The following is a 16,796-nucleotide window of genomic DNA, read 5'->3' on the forward strand; positions in this document are numbered from 1 at the left end:
CAGCTCTATATATAGCAGCTTAGAAATGGAATTAACCTAAATGTCCATCCACTGATGACTAGATAATGAAAATGTGGTTCATAGACACAATGGAGTTTTACATAGCTGTAAATAAAAATGAAGTTATGGAATTTGCAGGAAAATGTATGGAATTAAAAACATATTATACTAAATGAGGGCACCCAAGACAGAAAGACAGAAATCACATGTTGTCTTTCATGTCTAGCTTTTAATGTTTGCATGTTTGTAAATAAGGGGATTCAAGGTCAGATACAACAAATGAAATAGTACAGAAGACCACAAGAGGGGATCAACAGGCGAAGAATAGGTGGAGAGGACAAAAGAAAACATGCAGTATGAGAGTGGAAATGTAGGGAAGGCTAGGATGGGGAGAGGGCATAAGGGTCAGGGAACAAAAAACAAAATGTGTTTAGAAAACATATAATGAAACCTGATTCTTTATACGATAATAAAAAATATTTAACACTAAATTTAAAAAATAACAACATGTCTATGATATGATACCCACCTTATGTCTAATGTTAACCTGTCACTAAATGTTTGCTATTTCTCAGTGAATTGAGGTACGTAACTATGGGAATATGTGAAATTCTTTGCTTAGAGCTGGAAATGGTGACAGAGCAAGTGTTACACAAAATTATATTGTATGCAGTGGTTTTCTTAAAGTGTGACTGATCTACAAAAGTTTGAAGGGTACAATAGCAGTGTTTCAACACAACTCTTACAATTCTGACCTTATCTTACAAGAACCAACTTAAAAAAAACAATTTTTCTTATTTATTTTCTAGCAGTTAGAGATACAAAGGATAAAGCCAGGCATGGTGGCTTATGCCTTTAATGCCGGCACTCAGGACACAGAGGTAAGAGGATCATTGTGAATTCGAGGCCACCCTGAGACCACATAGTGAATTCCAGGTCAACCTGGGCTACATCAAGACCCTACCTCAAAAAAATACCCTCCCGCAAAGAGAGAGAGAATGACAGAAAGAATGGGTTTTACAGGGGCTCCAACTGCTGCAAACAAATTACAGATGCATGTGTCACTTTGTGCATCTGTCTTTAAATGGCTACTGGGGAATCAAACTCAGGTCATTAGGCTATGCAGACAAGTGCCTTAACCACAGAGCCATCTCTCCAGTCTGTCAAGGACTCACTTTTTGTCTTACTCATTCAAAACACATTTTGAATCATCCCCAGTGTCATGCACCTGTCTTATCTTATTGGACACATGTTGTTTTAAAAATTATTTGCAGGAGATAAGGAGACTTGAAGTCAGTTCTATGGTGACATGAAATAAACATCAAAGGGTCGTTACATTATTGGTATTTAAGCAACAGAGATTCATTCAGAGGCTATATTTTATGATTTGCTGTATTCTTAAATAGTGACTATATTTGGGTACCTTCCCTCATTTTACACACACAAACACCCCTCCACACACACACGGAAGAGAGAGAGAAAGAGAGAGAGAGAGAGAGAGAGAGAGAGGAGGCCATGATTCCATTTAGACCAGGGAAAGAACATAATATTTTGAGTGTTATTCCTACAGCTTAAGTATTTTTTTAATTATTTATTTACTTATTTATTTGAGAGCGACAGACACAGAGAGAAAGACAGAGGAACAGAGAGAGAATGGCGCGCCAGGGCTTCCAGCCTCTGCAAACGAACTCCAGACACGTGCACCCCCTTGTGCATCTGGCTAACGTGGGACCTGGGGAACTGAGCCTCGAACCGAGGTCCTTAGGCTTCGCAGGCAAGCGCTTAACCACTAAGCCATCACTCCAGCCCCAGCTTAAGTATTAAATTGATAACATAAACATTATTGTACATTTTGTTTAGTTTAAGTTGCCATGGAATAAGTGAAAGACATTATTATCTGGTATTTTAAAGTGATTCAGCATTATTTCAGCAATATTTATATCTTTGGTAATAAAGATGTAGCTCAGTGATAGAACACTTCTCTACTATATGCACAGGCTTAGGTTGAATATCCAGTGCCAACCACCCCCCCCACACACACACACACACTCTCTCTCTCTCTCTTCTTGGCTTCCCTAAATCCACACAATGCATTGCTATTTCTAAGGAAATAAAATTCAATCCTGACACATACTGTACACAGTAAATAGAAAATTCAAACATAAATCACATTGGACTAGCCTGTATAAAGATGGTGGAAGAGTTTATCTCAATTGCCAATTGCATCATTAGAAGTAACTATTTAATGTAAGAATAATAGCTGAATTATCATTTTAGTAGGCCCACAATAGAGCATGCCCAGTTTCTATTAATAATAGATGTAAATTCTAGATGAATCATTTAGGAGAATTTATCTGAAAAACACATGCCTACTTAAGAGTTGTTACTTGAAGATCAATCAAGAATCATAGATCTCCAAAGATAATCAGTTCTCTGATTTTCACTTCAATCTTCTGTGGTTTTTTCTTTTTTGTTTGTTTGTTTGTTTTGTTTTTGGTTTAAAAGGTAGGGTCTCACTCTAGTCCAGGCTGACCTGAAATTCACTATGTAGTCTCATGGTTACCACGATCCTACTACTTTGGTCTCCCTAGTGCTGGGATTACAGGTGTGCACCAGCACGCCTGGCTCACTGCAATCTTTTAATAAAATGTTTGTAAGACTTTTTTGGATGTATATGTGTATGCATAGTGTGTATGCATATCTGCTTATGTGTAGGTACATGTGTGTGTTTACATGTGTATGCATGTGCTTGGATATCAGGGTTGTTCCTCACTTTATTCATTGAGCCAAAGCCTCTTACTAGGACCCATGACTGGTTGATTCTACTAGTCTAGCTACCTATCATGCCCCTAGGATCTGTCATTGCCTCCCTGGCATTTGGATTTCAGGAAGGCTGCTACACCCACCCAACATCTGTGGGTTCTGGGATTTTTTTTATAATATATACATATACTTTAATTAATTTATTTTTTGTTTTTTTTCTCAATTTTTATTAACATTTTCCATGATTGTAAAAAAATATCCCATGGTAATCCCCTCACTCCTCCCCCCAATTTCCTCTTTGAAATTCCATTCTCCATCATATCCCCTCCCCATCTCAATCATTCTACTTACATATATAAAATACCAACCTATTAAGTACCCTCCTTCCTTCCTTTCTTTTCCCATTATATCTCCTTTTTAATTTATTGGCCTCTGCTACTAAGTGTTTTCCTCCTCACACAGAAGCCCAATCATCTGTAGCTAGGATCCACATATGAGGGAGAACATGTGGCACTTGGCTTTCTGGGCCTGGTTTACCTCACTTAGTATAATCCTTTCCAGATCAATCCATTTTTCTGCAAATTTCATCACTTCCTTATTAGTTAACTTTTTAAGTTCTTTGTATATCCTAGATATTAATCCTCTGTCAGATATATAGCTGGCAAAGATTTTTTCCCCATTCTGTAGGTTGCCTCTTCGCTTTATTCACAGTGTCCTTTGCAGTGCAAAATCTTTGTAATTTCATGAGGTCCCAGTGGTTAATCTGTGGTTTTATTGCCTGAGCAATTGGGGTTGTATTCAGAAAGTCTTTGCCAAGACCAATATGTTGAAGGGTTTCCCCTACTTTTTCCTCTAGCAGTTTTAGAGTTTCTGGTCTGGTGTTAAGGTCTTTAATCCATTTGGAATTAATTCTTGTGCATGGAGAGATAGAAGGATCTATTTTCATCCTTCTACAGATACTTATCCAATTTCCCAGCACCATTTGCTGAAGAGGCTGTCTTTTCTCCAATGAGTACTTTTGGCATTTTTATCGAATATCAGGTGGCTATAGCTACCTGGACTTACATCTGGGTCCTCTATTCTGTTCCATTGATCTACATGTCTTCTTTTGTGCCAGTACCACACTGTTTTTGTTACTATTGCTCTGTAGTATAGGTTAAAATCCGGTATGGTGAACCAGCCTTATTTTTGTTGCTCAGTATTATTTTAGATACTCAAGGCTTTTTGTTATTGTTTTGAATCAATTCCTCATGCTTGCATGGTAACTGCTTTAGTGAATGAGCCATCTTATCAGCCTCATGTTCAAAAGTCTTGATTAAATGTTTCATTTATTACATTTTTTAAATCCTCAATGTATTTGAAAGGTAAATTGCATTCTGCTTAGCTAATACTATGTGAGGATTTGAAAGTTGTGCTGAATCAATGTAGAAGAAGATGAAGAAGATGAATCTGAGAGGTCAGTGAGAGGAAGTAAAGGGAGAAAGCTAAGAGTGAAAGGACTGCTTTCTGAGGAACATGGGTACTTGTCTAAGTCACAGGTTATCAAATCTGAAATAAAACCAGACTGATTTCATGATGTTGTCTAATATGATAGGTGAGGATTAAGAACTAGAAACAGGACAGGAAATATGGCTTAGCAGTTAAGCGCTTGCATGTGAAGTCTTAGGACCCCCGGTTTGAGACTCGATTCCCCAGGACCCACATTAGGCAAATGTACAAGAGGGCACACATCTGGAGTTCCATTTGCTGTGGCTGGAAGCCCTGGCGCACCCATTCTCTCTCTCTATCTATCTGCCTCTTTCTCTCTGTCTGTTGGTCTCAATTAAATAAAAATGAACAAAATTTTTTTTAAAAAAAGAACTAGAAACAATATTTAGCATCCATAGGATAGCATCTTATCACATTTTACGACTCAAGTTTTGTACTGTGATTAAAATGGGATCTAAAATACCATTAGGTAAGACATAGTAACAGGAGGGAAGCTGAATCTGGATTGCAAAGAAAAGTGTTGGTATTTGGAACAAACAGGAATATAATTGGAAAATTAAAGTTATATAAAACTGGTAAGCAATGGGAGCCAGTTTATGGAAGGCAACGGGAATAAGGTATTGAGAGGGTTCAGTCAGCCTGAACAAAATAATGTTTTCACGATCACTCTGGGCTTAGAAGATACTAAATTTTAGCATAGTAAGACTAGTTATGACTCACTGACATATCAGCATAGTTTGGACTAGATATATAACTAGATGAGTCCAGTTCTAAAGGTAATATATTGGTACTGAAAGCTGAGTGTGTGGGGGAAGGTAAAAACGAAGTCAGATGAAGGAAATGGGGCTAGGAGAAATTACATAATTGGCCCACACAGGAGGGTAATAAGAGATACCTAAGACTTCAGCACTGGTGTCCTACTTTCATACTTTTACTTCTATCTTTTAGTGAATATAAAATAGTCCATCTGAAATAACCACACTGTGGGAAGGCATAGTTGATTCTTTTAGGGCTCTCATTGTATTCCCTGTGGCTATGTCCAGATGAAATTAAATTTATGGGATCCTGCAGAGGCTTGTAAATGGAAAGATTTTCTTGGGACAAGTCTTACTCGAATTTGTGCTATAAGGATGCCAGTTTTCTAGCCTGGTTGAATTTTAGCTTATACAGTACACTTTACAAACTACCAATGATGTCAGAGAAGATCCAAGTGATTCAACTACCCTGGGTAGAGCTCAAAGACCATTGATATAGAGTGTAAAACATACTTCTACTCTCCAATCTGCAGAAAGGGTGTGTGTGCTGAACTCTAGTTACTCTCCATCACTTTGAACCCACACATCACCTCTTTGTTTTCTTCTCCTTAAGTACAGTATATACTCTTTGTCCTTATAACATTTCCTTATAAGATTATGAGTGTCAAAGAAAGATGATATAATGCAAACCAAAGCATTATACATCCCACAAAGGACCTCACAGATGCCCTATCATCAGGTCCCTGAGCCTGACAGCCTGTAAATTGGTCCTCAGTATTTTGGATGTGCTCTGTGTAAATGATTTCACAACAATAACAAATTCTAGTTACTATTTCTAAAAGCTGTAACAATGAAAATAATCTCAGAATTGAACACAGGTGATTTCTTCGCTACTTTTTTGTATACTAGAAAGCCAACACTTCACAAGTAATAATTTAGTAAGAGAGGATGAAATATGAATTGTTACTTCTGAATATGAATGCCTGAGTAAAACTAATCTTTGCTGCTGGCTTCCCATATGCACAAGCACTTGGACACATGGAAACAAAGGTAAAGCCTCTGGAGGTCATATGGTTGCATAATTATTTTAATATCTTTTAAAAGCATATGAATGTTCTGCACTTCTGCTCCAGTAAGGTGGAACTCGAAGCATGCCATGTCAGCAATTGGACTGGTTTTATCACAGATCTGAATGCATCTGAAACCTTCTGCTGCCTCCATGTCCACAAGAGTTTTATAAAACAACACATGTTGGGAACCCCTCTTCTGACCTCTGCTATCATGTTATCTTAAGGAAAAGGTTGGTCTCCAGTGGCCAAATAGATTGTCCCAATGAAACTAAAGCTGCCTGCCTGTCCCTGGCCAGAGGCAGGGTGTGTATTGTATAGAAATCACAGATGCAGTTCAGTGTTTCTCCAACTTTAATGTGCATGTGACCAGTGGGAGATCTTATTAAGAGCAAGATCTGGTTCAGTAGACTCTGCATGGCGACTGAGATTCTGCCTTTGTTATAAATTCCCACATGAGCTTGCCACTGCTTTTGAGCACTTGAGGACCTTGGTGACACAGAAAAGGAACCAAACTTCCTTCGATGAAAGTTTGTGGATTTCAATGATGAGTAATCTGGTCATTTCTATTCCTATTTAATGAGGGCTTGGCTAAAGGTCATAAATTCCTAATGCCAAATGACACTGGAGGTGTCAGAAAACAGAGGGAACATTCTAAGATTCAGTAATCTCTGTTTGTAATATGAAAGACTCCCAAGTACAACCAGAGTCCATCATAATGATTTCAGGTTTTTTTTTCAGTGTCTATGTCTACACTTACTGTTGAAGTTTATGTAACATATCACATCTGAGTTTATATGCATGAACAAAGACATGACAGAGATGCTGCCCATGGTGACTGGCAGCACTAGAAATATGTACATTTCAAAACAGATTAATTGCTGCTCATTTGTATGTTACCTTATAATGTTCTGACAATGAACAGTTTTTGAAATGGGACTAGTAGCATCCCCACAATGGATTTCTTGCCATTACTATGTATCCTAGTGATACAATAAAAGGCTGACTCATTTCCTTCCCTCTGTGTGATCTGTTACAATTGAAACTGGGATGCTATATGCTGGGTTTAAAATGCTCACGAGGTCCAGTAGCTCATGGTGATTCTGCCAGCTTTTAGGTGATGCTCATCCTGAGAAAAGGCAGTGAGCAAATCACTGCTGGACTGGATGCATCAGAGTAAATGGGGAGATTTCATCAGATAATCATTGACTCCCCTGGCCAAAACTGATGGGTGTCCGAGATAATCTCTTAACAACCTTGAATATCCTCTTTGTTTCTCTGACAATGTCCTTGCTGTGTTTGTCTTGTTCACAGTATTTCTGCGCACATGGTTTCTAATACAGCCCATAATGAGAATATTTATTTCCTTGTCTTTCTCCATCAAGATTGTCAGGAATGTCAGCACAGCTCCAAGAACTGATTTCAGAGCAGCTGACTGCTGCCAGCAGAGACAAGTGCATTTCAGTTGATGTCTATGGAAAGTTTTAATAACTTTCTCTGTGGGAAAGGGCAAGGATTCAGCTACCTCATCATGAGGTGGCAAGACCTTACTTCATTTTGTTTTGCCTTTCCTAAAGCTATTGGTACATCAGCAAGGAAAGGTGCTTTAAAATATACTTCCAAGATTAATTGTTAGAGTCATGTCATGTCACTGATGCTGAATGCTGTGAGGGTATTTTGCTGAAGAAATAAGCAAAATCTTTCATATTTATTTTTATTAGATTTCATCTTAGGAAGTTTTAACTTGAATAAATTTCAACTGGATCGACATATATGTCTAACCTTAGGTAGTTTCCTCATAGAAAGGTAATGCAGGCTTACTTGCTAATGATTACCGCTACTTCTACTGAGTTATAATTATGTAATTGTAGGACTAAAAGAGATCTGAGAGTTTTGTTTTAGTCTCTTTCCTTACTCGACAGGAAGAGTAAAGTGTAGAAAAATCAAAATATTTGCCCAATTTTAAGTAATGGTTTGAAACAGAACCAGGAATAGAACTCATGTCTGGACTTCCACTTGAGTGCTTATTGATACCAACTCAAAGGGAAGATAAAGGTCTGAAACAAAAACCTACTTCCCAAAGCACAAAGCCCATAAACGCAAAGTAGATTCTGTGCCCATCTTCAAAAGCCAGACATTCTAGTCATCAAATCCACATCTGACTGTTTCCTGTCTCTTCTCTACTACAAGTTCAAGCCTTTTAGCTTTTAGCTATTTTACTAATTGTTATTTTCTGCTGGAACTATTAGGTAGGAATTTAGATTTTGAAAAGGAAGTTACAACTTCTGAATATAGGACAAAAATGAAAGAATGATTTTTAAATCTGCAAGTTAAAAACAAAAAAATTTCTCTTTCAATCATGAAAGCTAAGGAGAAAATTAATGCAATCATGATAACAGATATCCAACTAAACCAGCACTAATTACTGAGTGCAGCTTATCAATCTTGTCATCACAAACCTTTGTGAAATTCTAGTAAGTATCACTACTTATCACACGTCCACAGTACTGAACCCTGTATGTGCAGTTACCCCCCATCCATCATCAGTGGTCCTCTTCACAGATTGCAAGTCGCCGAGATGACATCTCTCCATATGCTTCCTTCTTATTACAACTATGGTATTTCTCAAGGGAGGAAGTGTCTGCATAAAATACCTGATTTTTCATTGGTTTTGCCTCTGTATGAGCTTAACTGGAAGAGTTTGTGGACTTCTCCCCCCCGCCCCCCCCCCCCCGGCTTAGTTCTGTGAGCTATTCTAGCAGCCACTGAATCCAAGTTAGGGGTGTCTGGACCAGAAGCTCAGGAGGTCAGTGACAGGCACATGGCACCTGACCTGGGCAAATCTTGTATATTGAAGCCTTTACTATAAAGGCTCTGACATGAACTCAGGGCAGTTAATATCAGAACAGAATTGAATCTTTGCTTAGTGACTTGGTGACCAGAGGACTGGAAAATTGCTACCATGAAAAAACAAACAAAAAAGACAATGTTTGGTATCAGAAGAATTATAAGAACAGTACAAGAAAGAGATAAAATTAATCAGGACCATATTTTTTAGCTCAAGTAAGATAAAATAAGCATGGTAATTTTACCTATTTTGCCTTACCAAGCAGCAGGATTCTGATCTTGACTGACTTAGGACTCACCCCTTCATGCAAGACCCAGAGCAGTGGGGAGGAACATTTGCATAACATGATATTTTCCTATCCTATTTATGGGAGGCATTCACAACAGCTCCTTCCCTACATGGAGGGACTTTGGGAATCTCTATAAATGACACTGTCCCCTCAGCTGCTACCAGGAGGGAGAAGATTCAGCAAGAAAAATATCAGCTAGTAAAGTGTGCACACGTGAGTGCATGTCTAGATACCTCCGGAATGGGGTGGTGGGCCGCACAGGAGTACCATTCCCTGACCTCGACGGACAGACACTGTGCTTCTTGTTCTGGTCTTAAAGTTTTCAAGATCTGTTGAGAGAAATAAGGAAAACAAATTAAAATTTTACAGACCTTGCTATCATGGGAGAATATCACTACTTAAAAGATGATAATTATGAAGAGAAATAGCCGTGATAGCTAGCATTTGTGTCAGAGAACATATACTTACCTGACATTTTATTAGTTTTGACCCTTCCTCCTGGATTCCATAGCTACATTGTTGAGTTAAATGCCCACTTGCCATGGGTGCTTATGTAGACTCAACATAACTAAAATAAAAGTTTATAATTCAGTTCCCTAGACAGACTAATCATATTTTGTGTGCTCAGTAAGTACATGCAGCTAGTGAGTACCATACTACATAACACAAAGAAGACTTCCGTTGTAGAAAACTCTACTGGTCACTACAGGCCTAGGTAAAGAAACTGAAGTTTAAAGATGTCGTGACCCTCTTACGACAACTATGTAATGAAATGTCATTATAATGCAAACTCTTCTATCTGGTACTATTCTGTTTACTTTATAAACTGTTATATATAATTACATCTGGTGCTAAACATATCCACATAGTTATATATGTATATATACCGTTATGCTTTGAATATAAATATATATACCCTATAGCCTTAGGTGTGTTTGATTGAGCCTAGGGACTGGAGAGATTGTTCAGTGGTTAAGGCACGTGGCTGCAAATCCCAAGGACCAAGTTTGATTCCCCAGTACCTATGTAAAGTCAGATGCACAAGGTAACACATGTGTCTGGAGTGTGTTTGTAGGGGAGAGAGGCCCTGGTGTACATACACACACACACATACACACACACACACACACACACACACACACACACCACATACTATATACATACTCTGATTCTTTCACTTATAAATAAATAAATAAATAAACATATAAATAAAAATATATTTTAAGATTGAGTCTCATACTTAAGTCTGCTGGGAAAAGGTGTATCACTAGGGAAGATCTTGAATCCAGGCCTAAGAAGTGTTTAGAGCCAGCTTGAGTTCTAGCTGTTCCTCCCTGCTGGTATTGGCTTTTAGTCTCTGCGATGAAAACAAAAATGGTCGACCAATTGCTTTTTTTAACTTGACAAAAAACAAAAGAAATAGATAAAGGAATAAACACTATTGTTGCCAAATGCCATAACACTAAGCTGTACAAATTGTGATTAAGGAAATGAAAAGGTTTATACTTAAAACAACAACAACAACAACAAAAAGCTTCAAAAGAATAAATTATTCATGAAGCCTTAAAAAATATGAACCAGCTTCTGCAGTGAGGGAGATTCCTCTGGAATCTATGAGCCTGAAGCAAACCCTTTCTTCCCATAAGCTGCTTCTGCATCATATGTTTGTCCCAGCAACAAGAAGTAACTACAACATGCACATATACACACATACATATATATGTATATTCTACCGTCTGGTTTTCAGGGACAGTGACCCCTATGTAGTCCAAACTGGACTTTTACTAATAATCTCAAACTCATAATCTACCTGAGCCTTCAGTGTGCTTGAATTGCAGCGTTCTCTGTATTTTTATAAACATATATTTGTACACATATACATACACATATTCACCTCTAGATTATTTTGAATTCATATGTATTCTTAAATATTGAGAAGGGACTGCTTTTGGAAGAAAGTTGTATTTCCTCAAGGATGTCATGTGACTTTAAGGACTAGATATTTATAAACCCAAAGGTCACAGTTTGAGACAAAAAGCAGTTGAAAATAAAAATGACTTAATATACAAAATACATGTAATAAAGTGACAGACTTTGTACAACAAAGCATTTTTTCTCCTCTCCTTCCAAACCAGCTATCCCTAGAAGGAATGCACGAAGAGAAATGTTATTTGTTCCTTTTTTATTTCCTATCTGAAACATTGCTTCATTTGCATTTGAAGACTGTTTTGATTCAAGTATGCCATATATGTTTGCAAGCAATATGTATGTACCCTTTAGGGTGAAGCACTATTTACAGATGTCACCTCCATATTTGCCAATATAAAATGTTAAATAAATTACTGAACCCATTTCAAAGGCTAGAAATTAGAGGTACAATAAAAATGGTTGTAGGTGACAACATAGTGATTGGCAGAGCCACATGAACCTGGGGAGCCTCACACTTGTACAAACTGACATTTCTAACAACCACTTTGGGTTCATGGAGAGCTCAGGACACCAAAAACAGTATGCATAATCTGAAAGTAGGAAGTTGTAAGCTTATATATTATTGTTGATTACCTGTATGCTTAGAGAATTTATATCAGGTACCATCAGATTTCCAGCTCAGGATGAAACACTGGGAGAAGATGCTTATACTCAGGAGCCCAGAGTGGCAGGGGTCAGGGGTCAGGGGTGAGCACTGGCTCACAGCCTAATTATGGCAATCCAAGGATGGCTTGAGTCAAGGGTGAGAGACGCACGTGGAGGATATGCACCCACCGAGCACAAAACCAGTGCTATAATCCTAGTCACATATATGATGAAGTGTGCTCTTTTTTATTCAGTAATTGTCAGGGAAAGGGGGTGGATAATCATTTTCTTCCATTTAAGAAATGATCTTCATAAGGAGTTAAACCAAAGACTTTTAAAACTTTATCATGGAATCGATATTTTTAACCATTATTTCTAAAGGAGATTCTAAATCAGGCTTCATTACTTTTATTTATTTAATTATTGCATACAGGTTTTTAACATAAATTTTCTACATGTTCCTACAGGTATTTCATCTAATTTCCAGACTTGAATAAAAACAAAGAACTTTTAAATTATAGATATCCTGTCTCATTTGGACAAAAGAAACCATGGTTTCTAAATATACTAAGATATGGAAAAGAACTAAAAATATTATATGTAATAACTTTTAATTGATCTGTTTGAGCTTAAAAAATAGAAACCAGATTTCACCTTTTTATGATTTTTTTTTAGTTCTAGAATATTTGAACATTTAAAATTTGTCACATATAAATGACATTCTAAGAAAATATTCTGAAATAATTGTTAGTAGTTAATAAAATGTATTCCATAAGGGAGGCCTTACCTACACAGTGAAGGAGGCAAAGATTATTTGGAAGGAACTGAGTTTGAGAATCATCTCTGAGGGGCTGGGGAGACAGCTCAATAAAGTGCTTAGTATTCAATCAAGAGGCCCTGCATTTTTATCTCTAGCAGACACACAAACCTAATTCCAGTTCTGGGAAAACAGAAAGAGGAAGAATCCAGGGTTCACTATCCAGCTAGCCTAGCTTAATCAGTGAGCTCCAGATTTAGTAAAAGTCCTCATCTCCTGAAAACTAAGTTGGGTATTGAGAGAGTAAAATACTCAATGTTGACCTCTTGCCTCCACAGGCAAGATGAGCATCCCCAACATACATGCGCCATGTGCCTAAAGCATGGGCACATCCTCCACACAAACACACACATAAAAGAGAAATAAAACCATTTATGCCTATGAGTGGTACTTAAAGTTGATCTTTGACAAGTCTTAATTTTATCATACATAACCTGAGAATACGTGTGCTGTATATGTATAAAAAGTCATGGCAAAAGTTAAGGTGGCAAAATTAGAAAAATCCATAGCCAAGTGCAAGGCGTTCCATGCCACATGGTTGGTGCTTTCTATGTGGCTGTTGCCTGAGGAATGTGATTTGACAGAGAATCACAAGCCAAGCCTTTTCTTTATAAAATGGTTCAAGTAGCAAATGCAAGTCACAGTGAGCTGTGGGTGCTCAGCAAAATCCATGATATGTATGCACAAATTCAGGAAAAGATGACAGATCACAAACACACCTTTTCAGATCTAATAACCCATTCGGATTCTAACTGCTAGCAAGCAACAAGATCATTTCAAGTCGGAGCACTCGGAGTTTAAAGAAGCTTTCCAGGGTGCTTGTACACTCATAGCCAAACTCTTACTAGCAATATTTATACTTTGTATTAGTGAATATAAATTATTATGTGTTATGAAGGTAAACCAAATTGCACAAGACAACATACAGAAATAATATTTTCACAAGTCCTTTTACCTCCAAAGCCTTGATATTAGACAATGATCAGTAGTAGCACCACTAGGAAATGGTAAAAAAAAGAAAAAATCATTATAACTGTATTAGTTATGCTCTTGTTACCAGGACAAACTACCTGATGAACGTACGTGTAGCAGATGAAGGGTTAATTTCGGTTGACAGTTTGTGGTCACAGTGTGCCATGCAGTGAAGGCGTGGCAGCAGGAGGTTGAGGCAACCGGTCACATTCAGTCCACAGTGTGGAAGCACAGCGATGAACACTGCTGCTCCCTCCTTTTAATATACTCTAGGACCCCATCCACAGCTGAGGTGAGTCTTCCCACCTCCATTAACCTCATCAACTGCATGGCCAGAGGCTAACTTAATGTAGATGACTCCTCACAAATGATTTCAGCTCCTGTCAAAGTGACAATCAATAGAAATTATCACAGTGGGTAACACTTTATCACCTTGACCTCATCCAAGTAGCAACAACACCCACTTGCAGTTCATACAGAGGCCATAACACTTGCTAAGTCTTTCCCTCTACTGCCATCATGTCTTAAATTCCCAGTTCACGATAAGAGAAACTCAGTGTTTCACTATGCTCTTCCTGCTTGTGGAAATTTGTCAGAAAAATGCAAAGTCATGCCTTTCCCTCCAAAGCCACTGCAACAAAGTCTATAGTTTCCACAGTGATGAAGTGCAGTCAGGAAAAAGTGCATTTGAACTAGCTATTTGCAGTGTCTCAGAGACAAACGTGACTGATTTTCCTCCTCAGTGAGTGTGTAAGAATGTCCCTATTTGAATGTACAATGTGAGGAGTGACAACCCTGCCTCTTCTGTTTCTCAGCTTTCCACACCGCAGGAGAACTTTATATGGGCATCTTTTAATTTTTTTTGTTTATTTTTAATTTATTTGAGAACAACAGACAGAGAGAAAGAGACAAATATATATATATATAGAGAGAGAATAGGCACACCAGGGCCTCCAGCCACTGCAAACAAACTCTAGATGTGTGCGCCCCCTTGTGCATCTGGCTAACATGGGTCCTGGGGAGTTGAGCCTCGAACCGGGGTCCTTAGGCTTCATAGGCAAGTGCTTAACCGCTAAGCCATCTCTCCAGCCCTATGGGGGCATTTTAAATATGAGGTACAAAGCATGAAATTGAAGAAGAAAGCACTTGTTAGGAAGGTCACTGGACTATTCTTTTTGATTTCTATTTCACTTTATATAATATAGGCCCTAATATATGACATGCTGTACAACAGAGAATTAACATCTCCAACCAAGGTTTCTTAAAGCAGCTAGTCTTTCTAGATTTCTATGTGGCTCATTGATATGCAACACATAGACCTTAAAAAATAACTCTACTCTGTTGATTTCCCTTGCCAGCATTTTATATAAAAATTTCCAACAATCATGTACTAAAGAATGCACAATTTTGTAGCAGATGTGTTTTCATATATTTTTTCTGCCAAATAACTATCCTTTATTCTCTTGTGGAATATCATATTCATATTTTATTTTTGGATCAAATTAGAAAATAAGCTATGGTATTTAGAATGTTTTAGCTTACCAAGGCATAGAAATAATTTAGCAGTTAAGTTCCTGGAGGATTGATAGGGTACAAAGGCCTTAAAGTTGCAATAGGCAATAAGTAATAAAGATTTAAATAGGAAAACTTTTGGACTGCAGATCAGAAAATAAATCATAGAATAAGGGGGAAATGTTTACATATTTTCTGTCTGGGAAGTTAATAAATGTTTAGAACTGGTTTTAAAAAAGTAGCTTACCATAAATACTTGGGTATCGGCCAGAGCTAATAAAATCAAGAGGGTCTGAGATTTTTTTTTTTTTTGAGAACTAATAACATAGAATAAGCAAAAGCAATTTATTTAGACCACCATTAAGGGACTAGCCATTGCACTCATGGGCAAGAACAGTTAATGTTAGCCATAAGCTAGTACTTCCTGGAGGAGGACATAAAAAGTTTACTTGTAAAATGGCCAGGAAAGGTTAATGAGATAATAACAAATATCATGGTTGGATTTAAGTCAATGGAGAGAATAGAGAAAAAGAAAAATGAAAAATGATAGAGCACACTATGCTTGTATAGTCACATTTAAATGCATGCATTTTGTAAAGTTAAGAAACTACAAATTCATCTTTTTCCTGACTTGGCTAGGCATAGATTCTACTAATTCCCACAATATGGCCTCAGTTAAGGAAATTGTCAGCACCAGTCAATTGTGCTATTGCTTCTTCCAGTTTTGAAACACTCAATAATGAAATCAATATAAACTCAGGAAGAGGGTCAGGTGCTATATTTATTATGAATGTGACTACGCTCACCATTTATAGAAAAGAAAGAGGTATTTTGGAGAGTAAATCCATAAGTCATTGTTACACATCACATTTAATACTACTGCTTGGCTTCTTCCTTCTCTCTGTCTGTGAGGAAGTGTGGGTGCACGTGTATGTGGATCTTTGGAGTTCAGAGACTCATCTTTAGAATAAATACAATTCACAAAACCTGATGAGTTGCTAAACCATATTTTAAACATTTTTCCACTCAGGAAAAAGTTGAAAACCATTAGTGAGACTGCAGGGTTGGCTAGATTTCCTTATAAGCATATGTAGCAAGAGGAAGAATTGCTTAATGGCTCAACACACTGGATTTAGAGTGAGAGAGCCTGGTGTACAAGCTCAGCACTCTTACTCCATAGCTTTATAACGTGGGCAGATGCCTTAATTTCCTTGAACTTCAATTTCTTCATCTTAATATCAGAACAATAATTCCTTCCTCACAAGGCTTTTCAAAGTTTAAAATGATGCATATAAAGCTCTGAACTCATTGCCTGGTCCAAAGCCATGGAATCTGTAATTGCATTATCATTATCTTTCTGATTATCAAAGGAAGGGCTATAGAACATGACTCACTGAGGGAGAATATGTGAGTCTCACTTCTACTAAACTGTTCAAGTCACACACACACACACATTCAAAAACAGCATGTTAATGAGACCGAGAATGTATCTTCCTTTGGTAGACTTTACTATGCTTTCAAGTTAAGAGAGGTACTAAAGTGAACCCAGATACCCATATTTGTTTTAGTAGCCTACAGATTGTATGCTCCCTATGAATTATAATCATACCCATGGTGGCCTCAGATAATTGCCCCTAAGAACTTTTCTCTATGGTATTATAGTCTGAGAGGGCATGTTGTTTTTTAAATATAAAACTGAGGGTTAGGGGAG

At 37.6% G+C, this 16,796-nt stretch overlaps 1 protein-coding gene across 10 annotated transcripts in view; it reads right to left on the minus strand.

Annotated features, from left to right (window-relative positions):
* Nucleotides 1–16,796, minus strand: part of Cntn4 (contactin 4) — a 1,052,004-nt gene that overhangs the window by 282,445 nt on the left and 752,763 nt on the right. For all 10 annotated transcript variants that reach the window (XM_045133612.1, XM_045133613.1, XM_045133605.1 and 7 more), the window contains one exon: nt 9,444–9,539. In XM_045133612.1, coding sequence (XP_044989547.1) covers nt 9,444–9,539 — 96 coding nt within the window. The remainder of the gene's footprint in view (nt 1–9,443; nt 9,540–16,796) is intronic.

The sequence above is a fragment of the Jaculus jaculus genome, chromosome 14 (assembly GCF_020740685.1).
Source record: "Jaculus jaculus isolate mJacJac1 chromosome 14, mJacJac1.mat.Y.cur, whole genome shotgun sequence".
Taxonomy (NCBI): Eukaryota; Metazoa; Chordata; class Mammalia; order Rodentia; family Dipodidae; genus Jaculus; species Jaculus jaculus.